Genomic DNA, 27769 nt, shown 5'->3' with positions numbered 1-27769 from the left:
ATCCAAAAAGATCGAAATCGCGATCCGCGTCTGGCAGTTTCGACAGAATACAGACCACTTCGAATTATTTTATTCGATTATGGTAACGTGCCTATCACGTTGAGGTTAGCTACGCCGGGATTCGTTTCAGCAAGTAGATATCCATATATTTAAATGGACCTTGTTAGAGCATACGTAGTCCTAAAATGTAGCATTGTACTACAGATGGCGTTTACCGCGCCATTTGTGGTATATTATAAAACGCGCTGTTAGGACAGCAGGTAAAAATTGGTCTGTATTCTGTCGGAGCTATCTGCCACGCGCTGATGAGATCCAAAAAGATCGAAATCGCTATCCGCGTCTGGCAGTTTCGACAGAATACAGACCACTTTATTAGTTTCTTGTCAAAACAAATCTGGATCGACTGTGTCTCAGAAACCTGGTTTCTAAGTAAAAATATTTTTTTTTAGTTTTTAGGATTCCATTCCTGACTCTTCTTATAGTATGCTGAAGGCTTTCCTGTTCGTCCATTGTGTCTTCTAAATGAAATGATAATATACACTATAGTCTGATAAGTACTCTGGAAATTTGAAAGGTAACAATTTGGAGGCACTGTGGAGTGCATCTCATGATAGCGCCGCAATGTAGAAGGTGTAAATACTATGCATAAGAAGTAACTCAGTTAATGAACCGTTAAAGATTGAGAACAAACACAAGGTTGACGATCGCGTTATCTTATCACCCTCGGTTACGTCTAGCGCCAAAAGACGAAACACACGTACCTTCTCGTGACCTTCGCAGCAACTGGTACATAAACAAGCCAATTACACGTAACGACGACTAATAGTAGTCTGCACTCCGTGATTGCCGTTCGATTGACAAAGTTGTTGCCATTAATATAAAATATAAAAATAAGTGTATCTTCAAACTATCAAGCAAATATTTGTGGACAGAATACGCGAATATTGTACTTGCGGTATCACATAGGAAGTGCGATACTACTCTGAAGAGGCGGAGGTTAGCTAAGACGACAAAACTGTACTGACGAAGTCGTTTTGCGATTAACAGAAAACAATCTGAATCATTGCACAACAAACAGGGATTCCGCGTGATACGGTGTGGAGGATTTTAAGAAAAAATTCCCTGCATTTGTGCTATTATTAAAATATGCTCCACTTATAACCGTGTCCGACATACCACACTTACGAGTATATATCTCTCTTGTATTTGAGAATTGTACTGTTTACGTCATCGTTTGAAACAACCGCCGGTGCATTTCTTCCTAACCCATGTCCGCATACGGAATTCCATCACAGCATGTAGCGATAGCGCGTTACTTAATTACACTAGGTAATCCTGGTCATCATTGTCGGAGCAGTTGGGGCTTTCGGTAAGGTCATTACCCTCATGTTTACGTATATCGCTGGGTGGTGCGAGATGGATCATTCTATTTCTTTTCATGTATCTTCTCCCTTAATTTTTCCGGAATACTTTATACAGATTTATACTATAATTGAATACAAATTCGCACATATACCTGACATGTAAAACTTGTCCCAGAAACTAACATAGTATTTTTAGTAATTGAAGCTATTTGTATGTGAATACCTCATTTATTTCGTTAGTTAAAGATGTTTATTATATTTATATTCTAAGTCTAACATTCGTTAAAATGAATAAATCGATAATGTGAACAATTTGTGTTTTCTCCGGTTCACTTGTTTACTTCAGTTTTTTGTTCGGAGCATTCGACGATTAAACGGTCCACTAGATATAATAATAGCAAATATTGAAGCGCTACAAAAACTCCAATCCTTTTTTGCAGAATTGTATACCAATGAAGTAGATACGCAGTTTGAAACTCAATTTTGCCGTCAAGGCAACAAATTGAAATTTAAAAAGGACGAAGACGATAAGATTTTGAAAACGCTGCGCTAAAAATATTTCACCATTAATAGCTAGTCCTTTTAAAAAACGCCGGACACGAGAATAATAAAAAGCGATTTTCTTTCATGTCGGTAACTGGTGGCATTAACCATAGGCTACCGGAAGGAGTGCGTGTATGCTCATTGAATAGGGACCTACTTGAATTCCATGTCATTTGCATCCGTCTGGCTTGATTAAACTCAGCGCGAGTATAAACTGAATTTCCTTCCGACAAAATGAACATTTACTAGAGAATTAAATACATAGAGGACAAGGCACACACATGTAATTGTGTGAACCATGTCAACATTTAGGAGAATTACCAACAAATACCAATCCAAAACAAAACGGTTCTCAAATTGCAAGGTTATTTGATAAAGTGGTATCAACTAGTTGAATAAATGAAGAGACGAAGTCCAAACCTATTTCTTAACTTATTTGTTTCAAAAATTTTTAATTCAGATTAGAACCAAAAAGAAAATATTTTGTAAGACATTTGGATTTGATAGCTAATAAAATGCCTGCTGTGATAAACATAAGCTGATTTGATTTTATTTTTGAGATGGACAGATTTTTATTTGATCTGGCAAAATTTAGGGTACCACATCAAGAGATAGGTCCCTTATATTTGGTAATGCGCTCGTCATGCCTCTCTATTTTCGTCGTTCAAAACATTCCTGGATCCTCGGCTGCCTGGTGGTTTTACTTCTTGACGTGTTCACATTCTCCCAAAGTAAATATAGGGGGCTAGGTTTGGTAAGTACGATCAGATTTATTTATGTCAAAGAACAAGGAGGGTAATTAATTTTTTTGTCCATCTTTTCAACATTTCTTCGTTCGCTCATTTGTTCTCCATGCTTTACACTGTGATTCAAGGTCGATGTTATATTTCTATAGCTAGGATCGTTATACCCTTCATCCATCCAAGAAAAGTAATACAAGTACGAGCAGAGTTCTTCTTTCCATGTTGCATTCGGTCTATTTAGCCTTTAATCAGGAATTAGCAACTATGGATTAAATTTTGCTCACAACTTCCTTAACTCCTAACGTTCTAATAGAATCATATGAGCAGTTGATTCTCCTAAAGTAACCTTATCAACCACTCATGTCTGCGGAACGTTGAAAAGATAAATTTTTGGAAAACGTCCAATAAGTCCGAAAACCAGCAGAAATACACCAGATAACAGCTGCAAAAACCTTACTTAAAATTCCTGAGATTTCATTAGTCAAAAATTTGATTTCGAGGTGTTGTTAGATCTGCTGAGCAATCTCCATCATCTGCATGAATAAAAATGCCAATCCCTCCAGCTTACACTCTTACAAAGGGTGAGGCAGATGGTAATGTTTGACAAATGGGGGGAATGGGTTGTGGTTATTGGGAAGAGAAAAGTGAGACGTATAAAATGAATCCAGAGGAGGAGTTAAGGATTATCTGTGGAATACTAGTACTCCAACATTTGCCTGTTAAAAGATGAAAGAAAAGCTGGGCCTAGACAAGCGAAATTTAAACCTTAAAGATGTGAAAGTGGGATGAATGGCTACGCATTTCTACATAATCATGTAATAAGGGGTCAAATGGTGAATGAATTTTTGTATGGGAATTCTGAAATACTTCAAATTAACAATGTATCCGAATGTAGACCCTTAGTGGTAACCCATAACATAAATTGAATTCATTTTCTAAAGCTTTCTGTGCAGCATTCTTCCATTTACAAATTAAACATTTTAATAAGATAATGCTACTTAATTAGTTTAGAGTTACAACTCATGCTTTGAAATGCATAGAGCAAATGAAAAACTGCCTGGCATGATATCACTATATCAGTTTGATGGAATTATGTATAGGCCGTCAACCCTACCTATTCATATATCTTATATTTACACAATTTTACAATCTTGTAAACTGTATAAAAACTTTATAAAGAACAGGGTAAAGATGAATGAATTTTAATTTTTCTTTTTTTTACACTTATTCTTTGCCCTTTATTACAGGTATATTCTTTGACGTTAAAATCGCCAATCATCTCTCTTTTTCAGAATAAAGATCTCTCATCGGATAAACCGGGGAAGTTATTAAAAGTTGTTGCGGCTACGAGGGCCTAAATCTCAATTCTTCTGTGAACCAGAGTGTTTTTAATTATTACCGGGGCTATGGATAACAAAAAAAAAGCAGGCGGTGGTTGGGGCGCGGTGGAAGCGCTCGCAATTTCGTATCTTTTTCCCTTGATTTACGATTTGCATCGCTCTTCTTCAAAAGTCTCGAACAACTGTGTACTAGTCGCAATCAAGGAAAGTAGGATCATTTCAAACGGGGGTTTCGAGGCCATCCGCCACCTATGTGATACAGGCTTGAGTTGAAAAGGACCACCGACATGGACTAATGACGAAGTATTTGGTTCTATGGAGCCATGAAATTACGCCAAATTGTTTTTTTTTTCAAGATAAATGGTCCACTTAGTTCTACGATAACAGAAAAAAAAACACTAAATTAGATCCGTTGCCGTAGTTCATGTTATGAAGCAATCTTCGGTTAAGAGTATTGCGCACTTTTCAAATTAAAGGCAATTTAATTAGGTACAATTTATGCAGCATCAATGTTCCTTCATCTGACAATGATCAAGATTCAATACATAACACGAGAGTGGATCGATATCGATAAGTTCGGCAGAAGTCATCGAACACAACAATTTGTTACCAAAACAGAAAATCATTTTTCAACATAATCTCCATTGATCTCAATACATTTGATCCAGCGATCTTCCAGCTTTTTAGTTACACGAAAAAAACTTTTATCCGAGTCTGCAAAATACTCGTTCTAACTCGTCGAGAATGATAGATCCACGTTTCATTAACAGTCACAAAACTACGCCAGAATTTCTCTGGATTATGTTACACCCTCTCCTAACGGGATTTTGAAACGGTCTCTCTGCATTCTGCTTATTAGTCAGAAGTCAGCATATACGACACCCATTACGCACTTTTTTTCATCTCCAGAATTTCATGCAGAATGTGATGAATGTACCCGTTCGTATGAGACGTTTACCATTTTATATAACTTCATCAATTTAATTAGACTTATGCTGCGCCCTCTCCAAACACGATTTTGAAACGGTCTCCCTGTATTTTGTTTTTGGTCAGAAGTCAGCATAAAGGACACCCATCGCGCACTGAACTTTTTCATCTGCAGAATTTCTTGCAGCATATGATGTATGTGCCCGTTCGTATGAGATGTCTACCATTTCAGATACCTTCCTCAATTTAATCTGACGATACTCTACTACGATGATGGATCCATGTTTCATCAACATTCACAAGACGACGCCAGAATTCCTCAGGAATATACGGCACCCTCCCCAAACACGATTTTGAAATGGACTCTCAGCATTATATTTTTTGGTCAGAAGTCAGCATATAGGACACCCATCGCGCACTGACCTTTATCACCTGCAGAATTTCTTGCAAGATGTGATGAATGTACCCGTTCGTATGAGATGTTTACGATTTCAGATATCTTCCTCAATTTAATCTGACGATCTTCTACTTCGATTGTGGATCCATGTTTCATCAACAACCACAAAACGACGCCAGGATTCCTTTGGATTTTATTTGAACGTCTTCAAACACGATTTTCAAACGATCTCTCTGCATTATGCTTTTTAGTTAGAAGTCAGCATATATGACACCCATCGCGCACTGAACTTTTTCATCTGCTGAATTTCTTGCAGGATATGATGTATGTACCCGTTCATATGATATGTTTACTTTCAGATATCTTCCTCAATTTAATCTGACGATACTCTACTACGATGATGGATCCATGTTTCATCAACATTCACAAGACGACGCCAGAAATCTTCTGGATTATGCTGCGCCCTCTCCAAACACTATTTTGAAACGCGCTTTCTGTATTTTATTTTTGGTCCGAAGTCAGCATGCACAACAGCCGCGTACTGGGTTTTTTCATCTGCAGAATTTCTTACAGGATGTGATAAATGTACCCATTTATATGAGACGTCATTTACCATCACAGATATATTCATCCATTTCATTTGACGACCTTTAATAAGATATCATGAATTGTTTTAATCGTTTCTTGGGTTTCCAGTGTTCTTATGACCACGTTTGAACTCATCAATACAATGGTCTTAAATACAGTTGCAGATGCCCCAGGAACTTCTTTCAACTGGGTTTCTATTTGTGCAGCAGTCCACTATTTTAAATAAAAATGTTTAATTACAGCTTGATACACATCTTTTCCCATTAAAAGAAAATCGTGAGGGTTTACTCTAATCAAATAAAAACTATGTGAAACTAATTCATGAAACTCATAGAGGGGTTTTATATAGAATTGCTCTCTCTGACCAAGACATGAAATTGGTACAGCAGTGTCATCTTCATAGCGATTTACCAAACTTATCGATCCATCTTAATAGATCATATACCATTCCCACGACGCAACGATGAAAATAATATCATGGTTTCTAAACAAGTCTAAACTGTCTCTCCCACCTTCTAATTTCTAATTCTATTATGTAGAATGACCGGAAGTCGATGAAAAAATTTTTGGAGCGATTTTGATCTGGAGCCCCAATTGTGGACAATTACCAAATTTCTTATAGTTTAGAAGTTTTTCGATATCTTATGACCCTATACCTTGTACTATAGTGACAGTTTTCATTTAATTATATCTACGTGTGATCGGCTATAACAAGCATCTGCTCGAAGAAACATAGTACTGGCTGGTCTACTACTACTAAAATAAAAGAAATACTATCAATGAACGAAAAAGCCAGAACGGACATGTTTACTCTACAAAAATGTTTCATCTAGTTGGTTTTCTTTAGCGAATGGAATAATCTCATCACGTTGTAATTTTCGCCCTTACCTGTTCTACCGATCCGTAATATCTCCTGGAAAAGACACCACGTCGAGATATGAGGTCACTGGCAGTTGTGCTGAAACAAAATTTAGTCCATTAGATTTACGGTCAACGACGCTATCACAACGTGGGGTCAAATCAATGATAGAAAAGACAAAAAGATCTGTGTTGACCTCATTTTTACTTATTACATTTCCAAAAATAGATGCCAATTTTTAAGCAATGGTAAAAACGAAGGAAGAAAAGATTTGAAGCTCATATAATATGATTAAGTAATAAAATACTAAAAAAAATGGTTAAATTCTTGAAAGCTTTTGTCGATAGAGAAGTCCATTTTTACAGATTCTAGGAAGATTATAGTAAGAATTTCACCATTAACACTTGTTAATGAAAAGTTATATCAAAGTTGACCCATCTTCAAGGACAAGTTCGCATTAGAGTGATTTGAGTGCCCAGAAAAACAAATTGTTAAGCACTTTTACTATATATCAACTGTTTACATGATCTTATAACACAAATACGTAAAACCATACACCCTGATTACCCTTTTGTTTTTCTTCTTTTAATTAGCTCAATCACATTATTTACCAATGAATCCTTACATTAACTGATTAAAATAAATTATATAAATTGAGTAAACACTAAGTCTAACTTCTAAGCTTTTTCGTTGTTGTTTATTGGACCGAAAACTGCCTTCCACNAAATATATACTAGTGGAACACAGTTATATATATATATATATGATAACACATTTTCCTTCAAAATTTTCAAATACTCCGAAAACTGTACGAAATAATGAACATTGATTATGATACGTCCTCAACAAAGAATTGAATTCCAATGTATGCTGATGACAATCTGGTGGGCTATTGGGTCAAACAACTCTCCAGATGGAATCAATACGAGAAGCAGAATTTTATGGGCTTTCTCGTCGTAAGATTGAGCAATAATCCTTTTAAGGGCGCTTTAATCGAAGAAGCTGGGTAAAAAACAAGCTAAAGGGAAATAAGGAACCTTTTTATCACCGTTCTTAGTTGCATTTCCCGCTAAGGGCTGTAGCAATTTTATAGAACATTAAAGTGGCGGCGTTTTTGAAGCAGGATAGTAAAAAAAAGAGACTTATAATCGAGAAGGTGGTCTAAGAAAAGTACCCTTCACGGGAAAATTATTTTGTAAAGCACAAAGGATTACCCTTTTGTTTTTCTTCTTTTAATTAGCTCAATCACATTATTTACCAATGAATCCTTACATTAACTGATTAAAATAAATTATATAAATTGAGTAAACACTAAGTCTAACTTCTAAGCTTTTTCGTTGTTGTTTATTGGACCGAAAACTGCCTTCCACAGAAAATACAGTTACCTACTTAGAATTTTGTAGAAATTGATGCATATCTTTTATAAATAAGCTTTACCTCAAACTAGCTATTACTTACATCTATTAATGAATGAAGAGAGGAAAGCATGTTACACAAATATCAAGCAGAAAAAAAGAGCTTTCGTAAATTTAATATTAACGGAAGTTTCTCTAAAACGTGGCAAAACAAAACATCCATAAAATAAACGAGAATAAAATATTTCTAATGATTATACACGAGGAAAACGTTTTTCTTACCGGGTTTTCATATTTGATATTGAATTCCGCAGAAATTTAATATAAATACAATTCATCTTAGCTTAGATTAAATTCAGCGTAGCGAAAAGGAAAGGGGAGAATTAAAAAGTATTTTCCAATAAAAGGTATATATTGAAAACCCACGAAAATCGCTCAAGTGAAAAAGTAGCACTTTAGGCAATTGAATGAATCAAAATCCGAACTGACGTCAAATTCGTTCCTTTTCGCATTTTTTGAAAGCAGGAGTTTGGAGGCATTTCAATAGGCATGATGTGAAACTGTAATATAAATAGCCATATTTAAAATTGGTAAGGACAAATTCTATAAATAATACACAGGTTGAGTTGTTTTTAACAAAAAGAAGCCACTTTTGTGCTCGCGAAAGGTTAATTTGGAAATTGTTAAAGTATACTTCAGAACACGAAATGAAACGTTAAAGATGTGGAAAAAACGAGGCTCTAGAAAGAGTAGGAGAGCGTAGAGTGCTATGAGAGTCAAAACGAAAAAGAAAAGATGCTAAAGAACTATTTAGAGGCAATCTAGAACCAAATACAGGAGTAAAAAGCGGAGGTCATAGGGAAAACCTACACTAAATTAATTATTGATCAGAAATAATTAAGATGTTGATTGGATGAACATAAGAAGAAAGAAGGCGACGTCTCCAATCAGTGTCTTCTAATACTATGTGATGATCTCGAATAGTGCTCTCGATTCTTCCGGTCCAATTCACTCTAGAACATTCTACCTCAGGAACATCCTACACATTCGAGAAAATTCTAGTTGAGGACAAGGTTAGAAACATTCAAGAACCTTCTAGTCCACTCTCAGTTATTCTAGACTGGTATTTATTGGTCGGTCACTCTTACGCTCACTAAGTTGGGAATTCCGAGCATTGTTTAAAACACAGCTGTTGAAATACATGAAAATGCCCCAATCTAGTATCAAAACGCACCTCAACCACTCAAACATAACGATTCTTGAATGGTTTAGAACGATATAAATTCTTCCGGCCCAGTTCGCCCTAGAACATTCTACCTGAGGAACATCCTAGACATTCGAGGACATTCTAGTTAAGGGCAAGGTTAGAAACATTCAAGAGCCTTCTAGTACACTCTCAGTTATTCTAGACTGGTGTTTGTTGGTCGGTCACTCTTACGCTCACTAAGTTGGGGATTCCAAGCATTGTTTACAACACAGCTGTCGAAATACATGAAAATGTCCCAATCTAGTGTCAAAACGCACCTCAACCACTTAAACATAACGATTCCTGGATGGTTTAGAATGATATAGATTCTTCCGGTCCAGTTCCAGGACATTCTACCTGAGGAACATCCTAGACATTCGATAAAATTCTAGTTGAGGACAACGTCAGAAACATTCAAGAACCTTCTAGTGCACTCTCAATTATTTTGAATTGGTGTCCATTGGTCCGTGATTGATACGTAAACACCCTTATACTCACCAAATTGGGGATTCGAAACATTTTTTACAATATAGTGTCAAACCTCACCTCAACCACTGAAATATAATAGCACTAGAAAACTTCAGCACGCTCTCAATTCTTCCGGTCTAGTTCACTCTAGAACATTCTACCTGAAGAACATCTTAGCCGGTCGAGAACATTCCACTTGAGGGCAACGTTAGAAACATTCAAAAACCTTCTAGTGCACTCTCAGTTATTCTAGGCTGGTATCTATTGGTCCGTGGTCGATACGTAAACACCCTTACACTCACCAAATTAGGGATTCTAAACATTTTTTGCAACACATCATCATCATCATCATAAGGTCGTCAGTCCTAAGACTGGTTGAACTAGAACAGCCCACATCCTTAACTATTTGCGAACAGTAATCTTATCTAGAATATGTCTCTGACTAGACCTTCATGACTGGGAAGGTGTCCTACCAATCTATCTCGCCTATTTTTTATTGACTTCCATAGAGTCCTCTGTTCTTCTATTCCTTCCAATACCTCTTCATTTCTAACCTTTTCTACCCCAGTTATCACAAAATAATATAAATATATAAGAATGTCCCAATATAGTGTTGAAACTCGCCTCCAACCCTCAAGCATAATAGTTCTCGAAAAGTCTAGGATGCTCTCCTGTTAACTCTGGAACATTCTACCTGAGGACATTCCTAAACATTCGTGAACATTCTAGTTGAGGACAACGTTAGAAACATTGAATAACCTTCTAGTACATTCTCACATACTCTAAACTAGTGTCTATTGGCCAGTGACCGATCCGTTAACCCACACACTTACCAAACCTGAGATTCCAGATATTTCTTACAATACTTCCATCGAAATATATAAACATGCTCCAATTTAGTGTCAAAACCCACCTCTACAGCTCAAACAACATGATTCTCAAACATTCCAGTTCTTGTTTCTTTTACTACGGTTCAATGTCGAACATTCTATCCGAGGACAATCCTAGACATGCGAGAACATTCCAGTTGAGGTCAATGTTAGAAACATTTAAAAACCTTTTAATGCATTCTCGGCGGTCGATCCGTAAACACTTACACCCACCACACATTTTTCGCGTTAACAAGTAGGTGTAGAAAAGTACCTATAATTTGCGTCGTAAGCTGATACAAATTTAGTAGACATTCCATTTTCATTTAGCTGTTCGCGAAAATCTGCGAGAAACGTTCTCGTCAATTTAACAACTTTAAATCCATTTCAAACTTCGCTCGAGTGAAATATAAGTAATATCGTTACATCGCATCTACAGCCGATTGGGAATTGTTCACTCAAATTATAAGAACTTCTGTTAGCAACTGCTTAAAAGTAAAGTTTCGTCAAGCAAGAGAAACATCATTAATAATAATAATAGGCAAGAAAATGTCACTTTTGAAATCCAATTATCCGAAAAAGCAACTCAGAAATTGTTCCAGTTAAAGAACTTTTGCTTCTTTGTTTCGAGCATGCTCGTGTTATATCCAAAAACAAAAGCCGGCTTTTTGGGCTTTTCTTTACAACAATCTTCTCATTATCAATTTTAAGAAGACAAAAACAGGGACAAATGTTAAATCGTGTTCAGAAGTCAAGTATAGCCCATTATATTTATAAAACACACGACCTTATATACCATAAATATTTAAAATTAGTCAAAGAGGTGCTTTAAATTAGAACATGACGCTTGGGAAAGTTTAAACACACCCATATATGTTCAAAATAATAAAAATTATCTCATGTATTCAAACTTTTGGCCTATCCCTAGTTCCGTCTTATCCCAACTATTACAAAAGGTTGAGTTGATAATTATTTTTATAATTAATCAGAAGCTACAATCTGTATCCGCATTTGTTTGACAAGTTTTCGATTAATGAAGCACGTGTACTCGGTTTGGGCCCTCTAGGCCTTCCTAGCTAAGGTTATTGACACTCTCATTTTCCAATTCTTTCTTGATTAGATTTTTGGTTAGTGAAGCATGCGTTAATTATGTAATTTGGCTTTCTAACTTCCTGTATAATAACGGTTATCCAACACACTCGCTACCTTTAAGTAATAATCTCTTACTTGAAAGAAAGAAGTTCATGGTGGTGAGCATTCTTTTGAACAGATGGCGTTTACCGCGCCATTACATAAAATCCTGTCACAAGACAGCTCGTAGAGTTGGTCTGTGTCGTGTCGAAGCTGGCTGCGACGTACTGATGAGATCCAACAATATCGAAATCGCGATCCGAGTCTGGCAGTTTCGACGGAATACTTCGTATTTGCCGTATATTGTTATTATCGTTATTGTTGTTGTTATTGTTTTGTGATTGTCTTGTTCCTGTTGGTGTGTTTATTAAAATCTTAAATACCAATTCTATGTTAGTGTTTTCTTTTAATTAATCGCGCCATTTTTGTGCAATACCATAAACTACCGAAAACACTACAGGAATATAGAATAACAAGGCACAAATTTAAACGCCAAAAAAAAATATTTCGTCCTGAGGACCTTATGCTTATACTTATGAACGTATACTTGTGACTGTGGACTCATTCACCGCCTACTCTTTTCTAATACCGGCATCGTCATTTCCTTTTTTTTTTTAAATAAATCAAGGCGCTCATAAGGACCAACTACCAAATGCCTGTTGACTCATTCACCGCCTACTCTTTTCTAATACCGGCATCGTCATTTCCTTTTTTTTTTTTAATTAATCAAGGCGCTCATAAGGACCAACTACCAAATGCCTGTTATTGCTAATTAATTCAATTATTCTCTGAAACACTCATTTTCCGTGCTGTTTAACATGTTCGATTATTTTCTAAGTAGACCCCCTATCTTCTTGGGTAAGCTACATTTAAGTGGAAAACAACACCTATCCCGTAAATTATTACTATTATTTACATTGCAAATATCTCTTATCTGCGTACAAATCAGTAGAAATTAATAAAGGTCGTAAAATCGCACTAGTGATTCCTGCCTCGCATAAAACCTAAAGCAAACATGTACTGAAACGTCCAATTTGATTTATTTTCTCGCAGAAAGAATATGGGTCAGTTATGCCTATAGGTAGAAATATACATACATATGTACACAGGGGTGTTACGGTGTTAGTTTTTTTTTTTTTTTAATTCCCTCATAGGAAGGTTAGAAGCGTTCGAAATGTGCTGTTATAGCCGAATGATGAGGATAACGTGGATAGAAAAGGTTAGAAATGAAGAGGTATTAGAAAGAATAGGAGAACAGAAGACTCTATGGAAGTCAATGAGAAATAGGCGAGATAGGTTGCTAGGACACCTTCTCAGGCGTAAAGGTCTAGTCAGAGACATACTAGAGGCAGAAAGAGGAGTTAGAAGGGGTAGAGGTGGACCTATATTAGATTACTATTCACAAACAGTTAAGGATGTGGGTCGTTCTAGTTTTAGACAAATGCGAAGTTAAGCTCAAGATAGGAAAGAGTGAGGGTACGTGTCCAACCAGTGTTAGGACTGACAACCTGATGATGATGATGGCTCATGTTGAATAAATTCGTTTTGGTATAAACAAAAAATTTCCCCAAAAGTGCAAACATATAACTATATAGTGTGAATGTGTGTAATGATCTGTGAATTCAAGTTTTTCGAAAACTTTAAGACTTTTGGATCTTCCATTTCCACCGGCTATTAATGATGGAAGGCGGGTAATTCCTCTAGACTACCCCGGAGACCAGAGCGGAAGACCCTCTTAGGAATCGTGGGACAGACGAAATAAAAACAGAAGCAAGAGAAATATTATTTGTGGAATTTTGCATAAGTAATCTAAGGAAACCACAGAAAAACACGGACCAGGGCAGGCAGATCGAGAGTAGAACCGATGTCCTCCCTAATCCTAATAAGAATTTTCCAAACCTCTCAGTCATGTCCCTCGGTGTATGCCACCTGTGAACGAATAGTAACATCCGGTAAGACGGGAGGGATGAAGTTGGACAGGTTCATCGATTGATGAGGAATAATCCGAGAGGTGATCGGAAGTGTAGAAACATTAATAAGAGACTAATCACTCCCTAATTTAATCAATCTGTATATACGTAAGGGGAAAGTACTGTTCACCAATTATTACATGAATAATTGTGTCATCAGCCCCACACTGAATTTTTAAGAGTGGAAACCACAAAGAGCCCCAACAATCATCAGTCAAACCAGATATTTTATTTTAGTTTCATATTTCCCTTTATATCATTTTATTATTAAGAATAATTTTGCTTCAATTAAATATAATAAGATAACAATTTTATTTAACAACTTTTTATTTACTGTGGTCTGGATTATTAGACAGAAGTGACTGAGTGCCTCAAACAAAGACTCTTTACACGCTGAAACATGGAAAAAGCTAATATTTTATTCACTATGATTGAAGTAGAAATGAATTCCAGAACTCTGCTCTTGGTGACAATGACCCGTCATTTCATTAGTCTACTCCCATAAAAATAAATTCTACGATTAATTCTTGCTTAAACAAAATGATATTCTTTTTATTCAGAAAACTGAAAGAAAACGTCATTTACTGATATGAGCCAGAAATATTTTATAAGCTAATATTAACACCAGTATTTTCATTCAACTTTCTCCATTACTTGTCAAAACNGGAAACTGCGCACGCACCAGGCAACGAATATATATACTAGTGGAACACAGTTATATATATATATATATGATAACACATTTTCCTTCAAAATTTTCAAATACTCCGAAAACTGTACGAAATAATGAACATTGATTATGATACGTCCTCAACAAAGAATTGAATTCCAATGTATGCTGATGACAATCTGGTGGGCTATTGGGTCAAACAACTCTCCAGATGGAATCAATACGAGAAGCAGAATTTTATGGGCTTTCTCGTCGTAAGATTGAGCAATAATCCTTTTAAGGGCGCTTTAATCGAAGAAGCTGGGTAAAAAACAAGCTAAAGGGAAATAAGGAACCTTTTTATCACCGTTCTTAGTTGCATTTCCCGCTAAGGGCTGTAGCAATTTTATAGAACATTAAAGTGGCGGCGTTTTTGAAGCAGGATAGTAAAAAAAAGAGACTTATAATCGAGAAGGTGGTCTAAGAAAAGTACCCTTCACGGGAAAATTATTTTGTAGAGCACAAAGGATAAGAGAAATGAAATAAAAAATTAAGAAACTTGTATTAATAAGTGATATAGGAGTAAAGCTGAAACGTCGAAGTTAACCAAGGAAAAACGTAAAAAGTACTTAAAAAGAAAAAAAAACGTTCCGAATTTTTATTTACGGTAGCTTTTTATTATATTCAGCGGACACAAAACATGAAGAAGGAGCTCAATATTGTTTTATTACCTTCACAATACAAGATGAAAACCAAGGCCCAGATTTCGCACTTTAAGTGGAGAATTATTGTTTTGTACCTTATATTTTACCTTCTTGTTAACCAAAGGAAGTACATAACCAAAACAACACTCACTTCGTTCTTATTGCCCTTCCCTACCGTAATCCTACAATTTTAATCTAACCGTAATTCCATTAAGCAGTACCTACGCTATAACAGCACAGGGTACAAAACGAGATTAAAATTGGTTAAAAAAAGGTAAAATTTAATTAAAGTACGAGAAAGGAATACACACTTTTTGCTGACATTAAGACACAGCTTTTAGAACTTTATAGGGGTAAACGTGAAAAATCCAGTACTAAAAAAGAAATTAATATAGGCTAAAGCAACCTTTATCTAATCTGAGACACTTAGTATAGATTGCCAGCAAAGACGACCTGTCGCTACTGACAAAATCGTTTTGAAATTAATTGAAGACGATCCCGCTTTGAATTACCCAATTCAATATACGGGAAGCAGGGATTCCGCGTAGTACAGTATGGAAGATGAAATAACCGGCAGTGTATTCCTTCCCTGCCCATTTTTGTGTACTCCACTACAGCAGATGGCGACTCCGCGTTACACAAATACACTAGGTAATCCTGGTCATCATTGCCGGCGCAGTTGGGGCATTCGGTAAGGTCAGCACCCTCATGTTTATACATATCATTGAGTGGTGGGAGATGACTCATTCTATTTTCTTTTCATATAACTTTTTCTCCCTTGATTTTTCCGGAATACTGATCAGACATAGTGTATAAGACTTCTTTTGAACCTTATCATATCAGACGATATTATTTTCAATTTGCAGGATTATGTCCACGAAAACTACGATCGCAACCGTAAGAACCGCCTACGCACAAAGATAAACATGCCTTCACTTTTTTCAAAAATATGTAAGTGGTTTCAAAATACTGTAGCGACGTTGTGACACAAATATATTCTTACGTACAAGTATGTACGTGATAATCGATACATTGATTCCCAACGGCTTTTGAGTATGTCCACAGGCAGGGACCGACAGATGGTCTGCAAGCTTTATACTAAAGGCGAGAAGAGTAATAACTCATACCTTGAATGACGCATATTTGCCTGCTTAACAAAGAATTCTCGAGAAGAATAAAGACTGTTCCAGAGAATGCGATCACAAAAGGCCTCTCTGGATGAAATAGTTAGAATTTGGATGGCTAATCAGTAGGTAATATAAATAAACGCTGCAACTTACATGCAAATACAAAGTGATATAAATACGGTGACAAATAATTAAGCATTATAAATAAGAAGTGGTTTAAGTGGATTCTGATATTGTCATTACTTTCTGGATAAATTAGTAGAAACAATGTTGATGACGTAAACTTAATCTCGCAATAATTTAACAGCAGGTATAACAAATAGAGCAAGAATCAAAACAACACAATCAAGTGTTCAAAGTATGTTCTGCCCATGAGGAAGCGGTTGTTTTTTGTTCACAAAAATTATATAATCTAATTGGGTTTGCTCTTTGAAATTGGAATATCGAATGTGCCTTTTATATTTCTATACTGCGTTAGCCAAAAACAGCTTCGGATACAAATCAATCGTAACCTCTTATTTATTAAACGTGCATGTCACAAATTGATTAATTAATTATTTCCTTATTCGATAAAATTAATAACAAAAGGATCCACGGTCTGAAAAGAAAATTAAGGTGTAGATATTTTCCAAAGAACGTTATCAAAACACTTGGTGTGTACGCTTTCCATTTAAAATGCACTTGTAGGTATATTTTCTATCAGACAACATTATCAATCGAAGTGATATTCAAGTAGGTACATACGTGCATTCTCGATCATATTCCACTCGTACAAATAGTGCAATTCAAACAAAATTACATTTCTAAGCATTCTGTATTCAATGCATATGTAAATTCAATAGACAATTCTAAACAAACTGAAAGCTGACAAAGGAATAAAAGTTTGTTTTAGCTCTGGACTTGGAAAATGGTGGAGTTTGCATAAGCAACTCGACAATATTCAACCCAAACGGTTACATAAACTTTACATGAAGACATTTTTTAACTATCTGCTGAAATGTTTTGAAAATTGTTATATGTAAGCAGAAGACAATGCACTTCGTAAGATTGTTAAGAGTATAAGTCAGTGGTAGCTCAAGGTGGTTCACATAGAGTGCATAATTTCAAAATGATTAAATTCTTTTTAATAATAACGAAAGATGTTTTGTAATGTTGAGAGAAATCTAAAAACAAAACAGTTTTATTTTCATTTGTACTTATGTAGGTACTAGGAATATTTATGCCTAATATATTCAATATATTTTTGACACGATTTTTGACCCCTTAAAATTTCACGAGTCGGAGCATGGAAAGTTAGGAAAATGAGGCAAGTAGGGAAATTGGAAAATTTGAAAGTTGAAAAGATACATGGCTTGTATAAAAAACAAGAGGAAGCTATAGAGCTGGGGCTGCAACGTAGAGAAGTAAATATTAGGAAGGGAGTCAGACAGGGATGCACACTGTCATCGCTACTTTTTAATCTAAACATTGAAGACATTATAGACAGTACAACTGTAGGGATAGATAAACAGGGGCAAAAGATTAATATGCGTAAATTTGCAGACGATATAGCAGTATTAGTATCAAGCAAGGAGCAGTTAGAGATAGCTTTAAATAAAATGGAAGCGGTACTGACAAAACAGTACTGTATGAAAATAAATAAAAGTGAAACAAAAATACTGATACGCGAGGGCGAATATAAAGGTCGGAGACGAAAAATTAGAACAAGCGGCTGGTTTTAAGTATCTAGGAAGTCGAATAAGTCAGGATAGAAGCAGTAGTAGGGATATAAATCAGAGAATAGCGTAGAGTCGTGTCGCCTTCAATCAAAAGAAGTCACTTCTATTCTAACGGAAATACCATATGAAAAGCATTAAAAGATAAGGGATTCACCAGTAAGTAACCTGCTCTACCCAACCCAAGCTCAAGGTTCATAGGATTCTGAACCACCTAAGCATTAATGATCGGGCTTTGCACCATAGAACTAGCACTGACTCCCAGCGGAATAAACAAATCATCTTTCACAACTGTAACGTTGAATTTGATATCTACTTTAAAAAACAAGATGTAAAATCCATACAAAATAAGGTTAAAAACTGCCAGTTAATTTTTGAATTCACAAAAAAATTCTTTTAGTAATCGTCCTCCACAGATGCTTACCCACTGCTCACTTAAATTTTCAGTACTTTTTGTTTCAATAAGTTGTTGATTCTGGCTACAATAGAAGTACCTAGATCTAAGCATCATCGTCGTGTTGAAGAGCGAAGACCCCTTTTAAACTAAGAGGGATAAAAAATGCTCTGTTTGCAAATCTTGCAACCGCTTTGGTGTCTCCGGTTTATTCTTGAAAGCTCAAACGTTTTAAGCTGGCGAACCATCTTGACCCACATATGCATCATATACCTCACATGGATGTGTGTCATTCCCTAAAGAAGGTTACGCAAATATGTATCGCAAAGAGCAACGGACAACTTTCTGGGAACGAAAAAGCTTCAAAATTTATGAGTTTATTTATTTATTTATTTTATGTGACGAACGGGATTTCGAATGGAGTAGGTAATCATAAAAATCGAAGAATACATTATACATAAATATAACGAAATGCGAAAATTCAAGCATTTTCATTCGATATGCATACAGAGTTTTCGTTACTCAGAATATAAGGTAGGTATACAAAAGAGAAAAATACATGATTACTGCGAGATACTATAGTTCTAGGTAATATCTTGAGTAAACAAACTGCGATTGTATTTTTCTGTGCGTGTCCAACCAGTCTTAGGACTGACGACCTTATGATGATGATAACAAAAATACAGATAAATTTTCTTATTACGATTTCGCTTCATCATCATAAAGTCTAGTCCTAAGACACGCACCTCTACTCTTTCCTACCCTGAGCTAATCTTCGCATTTCCCTAAACCATCCCACATCCTTCACTATTTGTAAACAATAACCTAATCTACTTTTTAATCTATATATCTAAGACGCCATCAACATCATTAAAGACAGTACAACTGTTGGGATAGATATACAGGGTCAAAAAATTAGTATGCTTAGATTTGCAAATGATATAGCAGTATTAGCATCTAGTAAGAAGGACCTAGAGATAGCTTTAAATAAAATGGAAGCGGTACTGACAGCTCAATACGGTATGAAAATAAATAAAAGTAAAACTAAAATACTGGTATACAAGGAAAGAAAAAGTAAGGAAAAGAAAAATTAGAAGAAGTGGCCGATTTTGGGTATCTGGGAAGCCAAATAAGTCAGGACGGAAGGAGTTGTAGATATATAAAGCAGAGGATAACGCAGGGTCGAGCCGCCTTCAATAAAAAGAAGTCAGTTGCTCGCGAACGGTTACTTTAGAAACTCGAAAAAGTTTGTTAAAGGTGTATGTGTGGAGCGCGGCGCTGTACGGATGCGAAACATGTGGGCGCGGCGGAAAAGAAAAGGTTAGAAGGCTTCGGAATGTGGTGTTATAGGCGAATGATGAGGATAACGTGGGTAGAAAGGGTTAGAAATGAAGAGGTATTAGAAAGAATATGAGAACAGAGGACTCTATGGAAGTTAATAAAATATAGGTCAGATAGGTTGGTAGGACACCTTCTCAGGCATGAAGGTCTAGTCAGTCTAGAGGTAGACCTGTCTCTGACTAGCCCTTCATGTCTGATAAGGTGCCCTTCGAACCTATCTCGCCTATTTCTTATTGACTTCCATTGAGTCCTCTGTTTCCCTATTCTTTCAAATACCTCTTCATTTTTAACCTTCTCTATCCACGGTATCCTCATCATTCGCCACATTTCGAACACATCTAAACTTTTCTTTCCGGCCGCGCCCACCATCCACGTTTCCTGCTTTTCCCTGGAGTATCTTATACAATCTCTAGCTTGTGCTTGTTGAAGAATATTGACTTAGTTGATGATGTTATAATTGAGTTCAATTCAGACGGGCGTTTTATTTAATATATGTGTAAAGGCAAGAAACTCAATTAGATTTAGTAATGAAATGAAAGGTCAAATTAAAAAAGAAAAGAAAACGTAAAACCTACTTAAACCTAATTTCGAAATCAATTTTCCGCCTTACTTATTGGGTCTGCTTATAGGAACTCTAGACCCATTCGTTTTTTCCTGAAAGATCAATTACTTTGTCATTAAAATTGGAAAATAAAGACCGACTGACTGAAGTTGCTCATGTGCAGAATAGAAGACCATACTGTTTCACATTTTCTTTTCAGTGTTTCGAATCTGTCACAACACAATTTTTTATGCATAAAGGATCTTCAGAAAACAATAAGGGTGAGATCGTAGTTTTAATGTTTCACTCACCTTTCCAATAAACTAAGAGATAACAAAGGTCAGTTTTTTTATAGCCGATCGAAATGAAGGTCTGTATCCACAATCTCTGGCCAGTCAACCGATAAGCAGGACAGGTGTCTCAGGTGTCTTATCAAACATGTAGCTATGAAGAAATACACACGGAGAAAATGAAAAAGGAAATTTTACTCAAATATTAAAGCGATATTTACTTACAATTTATCCCACTATTCCGTTGCTTCGTAAGCGAAAATAATAAAAATTACAATTTGGACCCGAATTTGTGAAAATAAAATCCCAGCAGAAGAAATAAATTTACCAGGTATTTCAGTTGATATTGCAAATTCAATTGTAAAATAATTAAGATACTTGAAGTAATTTTTAAAAAAGTACGTCAAAATTGAGATTATTACAATAAATTCTACTATTTTTAAGGTAAATTCAGTCGAAAATTGTAATTTTTGTGTTGTTCTATATCCAGGATGTTGTTGTCAAAAATTTAGTCATCTCTGTGCATGCAATCGATTGACTAATTAAGATAAACTTTCCGCGTTATATTTAAAGAGATTGTGGAAGTAGACCTTCATTTCAATCGACTATAAAACTCGAGAAAACTGACATTTGCACAACTACAAGGGGTAGTATCGCTATTTAACGGTGATGCAAATAAACTGGAAGATAATTAAATAGGTAATACTTGTAAGTAATTCTAATGTTCGTCCTTGTAGTCAATAGAAAATGGGAAGTAAAATCATTTAGTAGGTACCTACGTTGAATTGAAAGTGCTTTTTAATCAAAAGGTACTTCGGAAGCAGTAACATGGGTGCTAAGTGTTTAAAATTCCTTCCGATTTTGCAGATCGTTTAAATTCCGCGCCTGTAGATGAGTCATTTCGAAAGGGCACTTTAGAGACTTCTTTTTTTCTGACTAAATGTATCCGATGTGACCTTAAAACTGCGTACGGTCATTTGCATAAAACCGCTGGAACGTTGACGACCGAATAAATTTACTTCAAAAGTTATAACGATGAAACAAGCGGAGCTCTGCAATGGATAGAAACGAAGAATAAATCAATTTATAATGCGGAATAATTTTATTTCAGTTACTTTGAAACTGAATGAATTGTTTAATATAATAAAAAAGTCTGCAATTTGCTTTGAGGAAAAGCGAATAACATTCATTATGATAATTTTAAGCAAGTCCGGATGCTGTATTATCCAAATGTTTTAAGAGTTGAGTATCGAATTGTTATTTTTAGCTCACAGCGTGTTGAGTGTAAAATTTTACGATGGAACGAAAATTCCGCACGCATCAGGCAACAGAAACTGCGCACGAATCAGGCAAAGGAAACTGCGCACGCACCAGGCAACGAAAACTGCGCACGCACCAGACAACGGAAACAGCAAACGCACCAGGCAACGCAAACTGCGCACGCATCAGGCAACGGAAACTGCGCACGCACCAGGCAACGGAAACTGCGCACGCACGCTTAACAAATATCGGATGGAATGAAATTAGCAGTGTGATTTTATTTTGCAGAATTTAAACTTTTTTATCTTTGATAGAATTGGATCACTCTTCAGTAACTGAATTATCAGAGCAAGTGTTTCGCAGAAACGAGGAATTTTATTCAGACCTAGCAATTATCCCTTTTTGAATAAATCTGTTGCCTTTTACATGTGTTTTTATGCACGGCACGTGTTTGAGTAATTTTACAATTTTCAGCAAATTTCTGTGGAAATATTATACTTTTGCATTTTCCTTGAAATGTGTCTGGCACAAAGCTAGTATTTTTTTTTGTAATTAGTCACTAAACTTACAATATTATACGGATAAGTGTCAGCTTATGAAAAAGGGAAAGCGAAGAACATAACAGCACAAATCCTCAAGATAAATTAATTTTTCACGAAATGACAGAAAAAGTGTATGTTTGTGATGCATGAAACAAGAGAGAATGTTCTAGTCCAAAAAGACAAACATTTTTGACTTGCAATCATAATGGTTTCTGGAACTACTATATTTCACTACTTATTAAAACGTTTAATTAAAAGATCGAAAGGGCCATGGGAATACGTTCTATATCCAGGATGTTGTTGTTAAACGAAAATATTTAATTAGAAATCACCAAATTTTCACGTATTCACAGTAGAAGTAAACAATTGCAAAGAAGTGAGCGGGTTTATATTTGATTGTACCTGTACAGGGTGTTTCTGAAAAAAGCAGCATGCTTGCAAGAGGTGATAGTGCACTGTAAAAGAGGAAAAATAAGTAAATTTTTGGTGTCCCGAAGGTACCTTGGGCAGAGCGTAGTCAACATGTAAATTCGTTTGACTTCTTTTAGTTTTTTTTTCAATATTTTTGTTTTGGTTCTCTATTTTAATTTTTCTGGGGCATACAGTTCCCTAATAAAATCAAAACATTTCTGTTTGTTTAACACCTAACAAAAATAGGGCTTCGTACTTTTCTTAAGAACATCCTAAACTATCATTTACCCGTAGCGCAGGTTATGGAATTTATTTCATAAGTTTTAATAAGATAATAATTAGAGCTTTGATTTAAGACTTTGACCACTCTACTAACTTGTATACATCAAGAATAATCCATTTAATAAGATTCAAAAAAATCTCACTTGACTGATATGGGGTCTTAACGTATTCGAGGCAGAAATAAGCAATAGGGCGGGTCTATATTCGGGTGTACTGTTGGTTGTATAAACTCATACATAACGAAAATGTCACCGAAATGAAGGTCAATTCTCAATTTACATTCCGTTTTCATTCCACATCCATCCCGGAAACGTTCCGTAAATTATTGTATAGCAAAACTGGCCTTAATAAAGATACACGTGCCACCTACCTTCCATTTCGTATACCTACGTTCGAACGAAACATATTTTAGGCATACAATGGCTGATACGTGACGGAAAAGCCAGGACTAGTGTCAATAAAAAAATGTTCCATGTCAGTTCATTTTTATTATTAAATTTATTGAATCGAGTCTAAATCTAGCCTAAAAATTGCTACAGTTCTTACCGCTCTTGCTGATCAATTGGTTATAATTTGTCATCTTGCGGAATTTTAACGAATCGATGCTGTATTTTGCTCTCACTATATACTATTTATGAGGAATATTGGTTTGTGACAACGGTTTCAATCGACTCGGCGAAAATTCGTTGGCAAAAAGTTACTGAAAGTGGCCGAATTTTTGAACGAGCCATAATAATATAATTAGTTGCTAAGGATAATGTTTAAGGGAAAGCCCGCCAAAATGAACCATAAAATTAATCACTAGAAGCAAGGTCATACACATGTGTAAGTAATAAATAAAGTAAAGAGTAATAAGACTTTCCTTCAATATCATATCAATATTCAAGGTGAATCCAAAGACGTCTTCTCCGTCTTCTTCTTTTTACAAGCACTCTTCCTCACCTATCAGAATAATAGCGGCAATCATCAAATAATTACAGGCTTAGCTCAAAAGTACAAATAATTAAAATCAATTCAGTACTTATTAGATATTTCTACTCTTAAAAACGACAACATATGTCTCAACAATTGTAATGCCTAATAAGAGCTCTTCTAAACATTAAAAAAACCTGCGCTCTCATTTTTCTCCTTTTTAAAACACATGAAAAACTGCAAGTAGTATGAAATATTAATCTGAAAATTAGTTTTTTGAATTTTTTTACCCACTACACGCTACCTCAAATTAATGAGGGAAAAAATTGTTGCTGTTGTCACACCCCCGCCGGGAATCGAACCCGGGGCCTTTGGCTTTACGCACCAATGTTCTGACCACTAAACTACGAGAGGTGACAACAGCAACAACGACCAACCACCTACAAAGTTAACGATCCGTCGTACTAATGTAACTATATATACTGAATATACTATGATTAAACATACATACAATTTAGACAACTTTTAGAAGTGAGTTAGTTTAATATGAAATATTAATATGAAAATTACCACTCGTAGTTTAGTGGTCAGAACATTGGCGGGTAAAGCCAAAGGTCCCGGGTCATTAATTTGAGGTAGTGTGTAGTGGGTAAAAAAATTCAAAAATTAATTTTCAGATTATTATTTCATACAAATTTATCCTTTGAAATTTAAATTTTGATTGTTCAAAGTTCACATTTTATTTTTTGGTCGAAAATGTCCAGTTTCGAGGTCCAAATAATCGAGACGGTCTACGAAACTGTTCAGGTCGGTCACCAGATCGCAGTAATCGGCTTATTAACACCCGAACGCGCGTCTTTTATTCAACCGATCTACCAGGTCTTTTCATTGTTATCGCTCCAGTCTGTAACTATCATCATTTCATAGATGTATTCAGTGGGCCGTGGTTGTTGTCACTTCACAGTAAAGTAGTAAGATAGCGCGTTGGGCTTCTTTCCTCAATCCATGCAGCATCTGGTCGACCATGCGTATTATTCGTGTCGTTTATAGGTGACGAGTATCGACCACGACTCAATTGAGCTTCTGCCTCATTGACAGCTGAAGTGATACATCTGTTACGGAATAACAAAAGTGACCCAAATGGAGACACTGATTGATTTTGTGTCTGCGAACACAATGCCAAAGCTTTATCTGTTTGCGCGTTTACTGAAACGGGAGATTCGTTCGGCTGATGTGTTTGGTTGCGCAAAAGGGAATAATACAACATATATATTTTGAATTCTCCCCGATAATTATTGTGATAATCCAGGCAATAAGGTCGTATGGATGGCGAAATTGTAGCTTAACGTTTAGGGATCGATTGGAATGTAGGGGTAGGAAATGTTAGGTGACGGACGCGTCAATGAAGGATTGAAACAATCTTGTAGGATTTGCCCTGACTAAGTTTTCATCTCAACCAGTGTGAAGTGGTATTAGTCTGTACTAATATACTGGTATAAATACTGGTCTGTAGCAGTACGACTGCTATATGAATCGGACCGAGTATTACTAATGTTGATGTCTTCATAAATAAATAACTAATAGGTTGGTAGGATACCTTCATAAGTATGAAGGGCTAGAGGTATATCGGAAGCAGAAATAGGTGTTAAGAGGAGTAGAGATAGACCTAGGTCAGATTTCTGTTCATAAGTATTTAAGGATGTGGGATGTTTTAGTTCTAGGGAAATGCGAAGATTAGCTCAGGATATGAAAGACTGGAGATGAAGATGACGATGATGAACAATAGCAGTGTGGTACTATGTGTATCTAAAATTTCATTTTAAATGCTACAACGATTTCGTATTATTTTTCGTTTAAATATTAAATCTTCTCCTCGATAGCACACGACAACGAAAACATATGTTGCTTCTAAAAGGGAGGGTGTTGTTTAAGAAGCGTCGGGACGCGCGTCGTTGCATGATTTCCTGTCCCCGTTTCCCTCCGTTTTTCTGGCACACACCCGCGAACACGGACTATCTTGTATCTAATAACTTATCTCGAAGTTATTTCCTAGACGTCAAAACAAGAGGCAGATAATTGATGGTAAGCGTCTCCACCCTTGCTTGACTGACGCTGGCTGCGGGGTTAAAGAAGAAAATGCGGGGTCAGGGGTGTAGGTCAACTGCCATCATTGGCAGCTGTCAGCTGATATACGAGCTAATAACCTCTGCGACACTTTGATTATAACTTTGTCCTTAGCGTGTTGTTACTTTCGAAATGTTCCAAGAACCGACTATGGGGGTCTTCCACCCTACTTCTTATGACTTGACAATTGAATATTGGCATTAATTATTACCGTTCGATCTGTCTACTGACACCCCCTCAAATTATTCGGCGAGAAATTATTATACTAAACTCTCGAATTCTTTTCCAACATAGATTAAATGTGAAACTAATAAATAGCTACTTGAGAAAATATAAATGTACTCACCCCCTCACAGGTGTCCTCAAAGTTTCAAGGGAGAAGTCTGGAAAAAAGAACATTTATTAATATCTAATAAAATATATTAATGCTAATTGTTAATGCATGTATAAAATAACATTAATTTTTATCCCAGAAAATCTATTGAATGAAGAACAATTAACATTTATGCAGCATTAAATTGTGACTCACACCTTCAAAATAAAAATAAGTACAGATTCGATTACTTTTGAGGTTAAGATCATTTGAAAATATGTCAAATTGTAACGTTTCTTTAAAACATTAACGCTTTTCATTTATCAAAATATTTAGCTACTTCTATCGCCTTCTTTATTGTTACGTTTGAATCATTTGGAGCTACTCTACTTACAATTAATACAAACTACTACCGAGTTTCAAAGAACATTCCATGTGCCTACCTGTATCACATAAATATGTACATTTTTTTTATAATTATATAATTTTGAATGATGCACNATTTCGATTGATGTTAAGTATACCTAAACTAGAACAATTCGCAATATTATTAGACGCAGCACATCGACTTTATTCAATCATCGATTTTTTATCCATTATGTGTGTTTATCTCTATTTACTTGTGGCCTATCGTGAGAGGCCCCACAATCTTCGACCGTCGACTCAAATCAGTCGCTCGACAGTTTTATTTTTCATGAGATAGATCTACTATAAATGACCCAAATAGTATTTTGAATACTTATAGTGTAATAATACGTTATTTTGCCTAAAAACATTTATAAATTCGCATTTAAGTCGCACGAGTTTTAATTGGGGCAGCACAGAATTTTAATTAAAAAAGGCACTTTTGTATTCCCCTCGACTGAAACAAATTTTTTGAGATCCTCAATTAAAACCTGACGAAGCATTCTTGTTTCCCTCTTTTTATCTTTTTTCTTTATATTTTACTAAATTATGTTCTTTCAGAAAACACCACCTTAAATTGTTGAAGTTACAAAAATAATTCGAATTCTTGCACCTTGCTGTTGTTTTTGATTTGTCATTTTGAAATTGTTTAAATTCTTTGGAGATTCATGAAGAATTGAAAACATTAGAAACTTTCAAACCCAAATTTTCAATAGCCTCAGTAACTGACTAATAAATTCTTCTTGTGATCGATATGCTGTCACTGATTGTAAAAGTTATTAATCAAGTGGTAGTGTCGACGCTTTTCAGGAAACTTGAAAAAAGAAAGTTTTTGTACTCGGCTGTTTTATGCCGAAGCCAATCTGTAAAATTCGATATTGTAGCTCTATTTTCGTTAGCAGCTAACTAAACATTCCGGAAAATTATCAAACACTGCACTTGCCATTAGGATAGCTGAC

General features: G+C 35.7%; 1 protein-coding gene across 1 annotated transcript in view; it reads right to left on the bottom strand.

The window, feature by feature from the left end:
* The window catches only part of LOC108743016 (GTPase-activating Rap/Ran-GAP domain-like protein 3), a 142652-nt gene that overhangs the window by 93212 nt on the left and 21671 nt on the right, over nucleotides 1-27769 (bottom strand). The window contains exon 3 of the mRNA XM_025974914.1: nucleotides 6791-6860. Coding sequence (XP_025830699.1) covers nucleotides 6791-6860 — 70 coding nt within the window. The remainder of the gene's footprint in view (nucleotides 1-6790; nucleotides 6861-27769) is intronic.

The sequence above is a fragment of the Agrilus planipennis genome, unplaced genomic scaffold, assembly GCF_000699045.2.
Source record: "Agrilus planipennis isolate EAB-ADULT unplaced genomic scaffold, Apla_2.0 scaffold19, whole genome shotgun sequence".
In the NCBI taxonomy this organism is placed as follows: domain Eukaryota; kingdom Metazoa; phylum Arthropoda; class Insecta; order Coleoptera; family Buprestidae; genus Agrilus; species Agrilus planipennis.
Note: the sequence above shows the minus strand (reverse complement) of the source record. Positions and strands in the feature narration are given on the sequence as shown.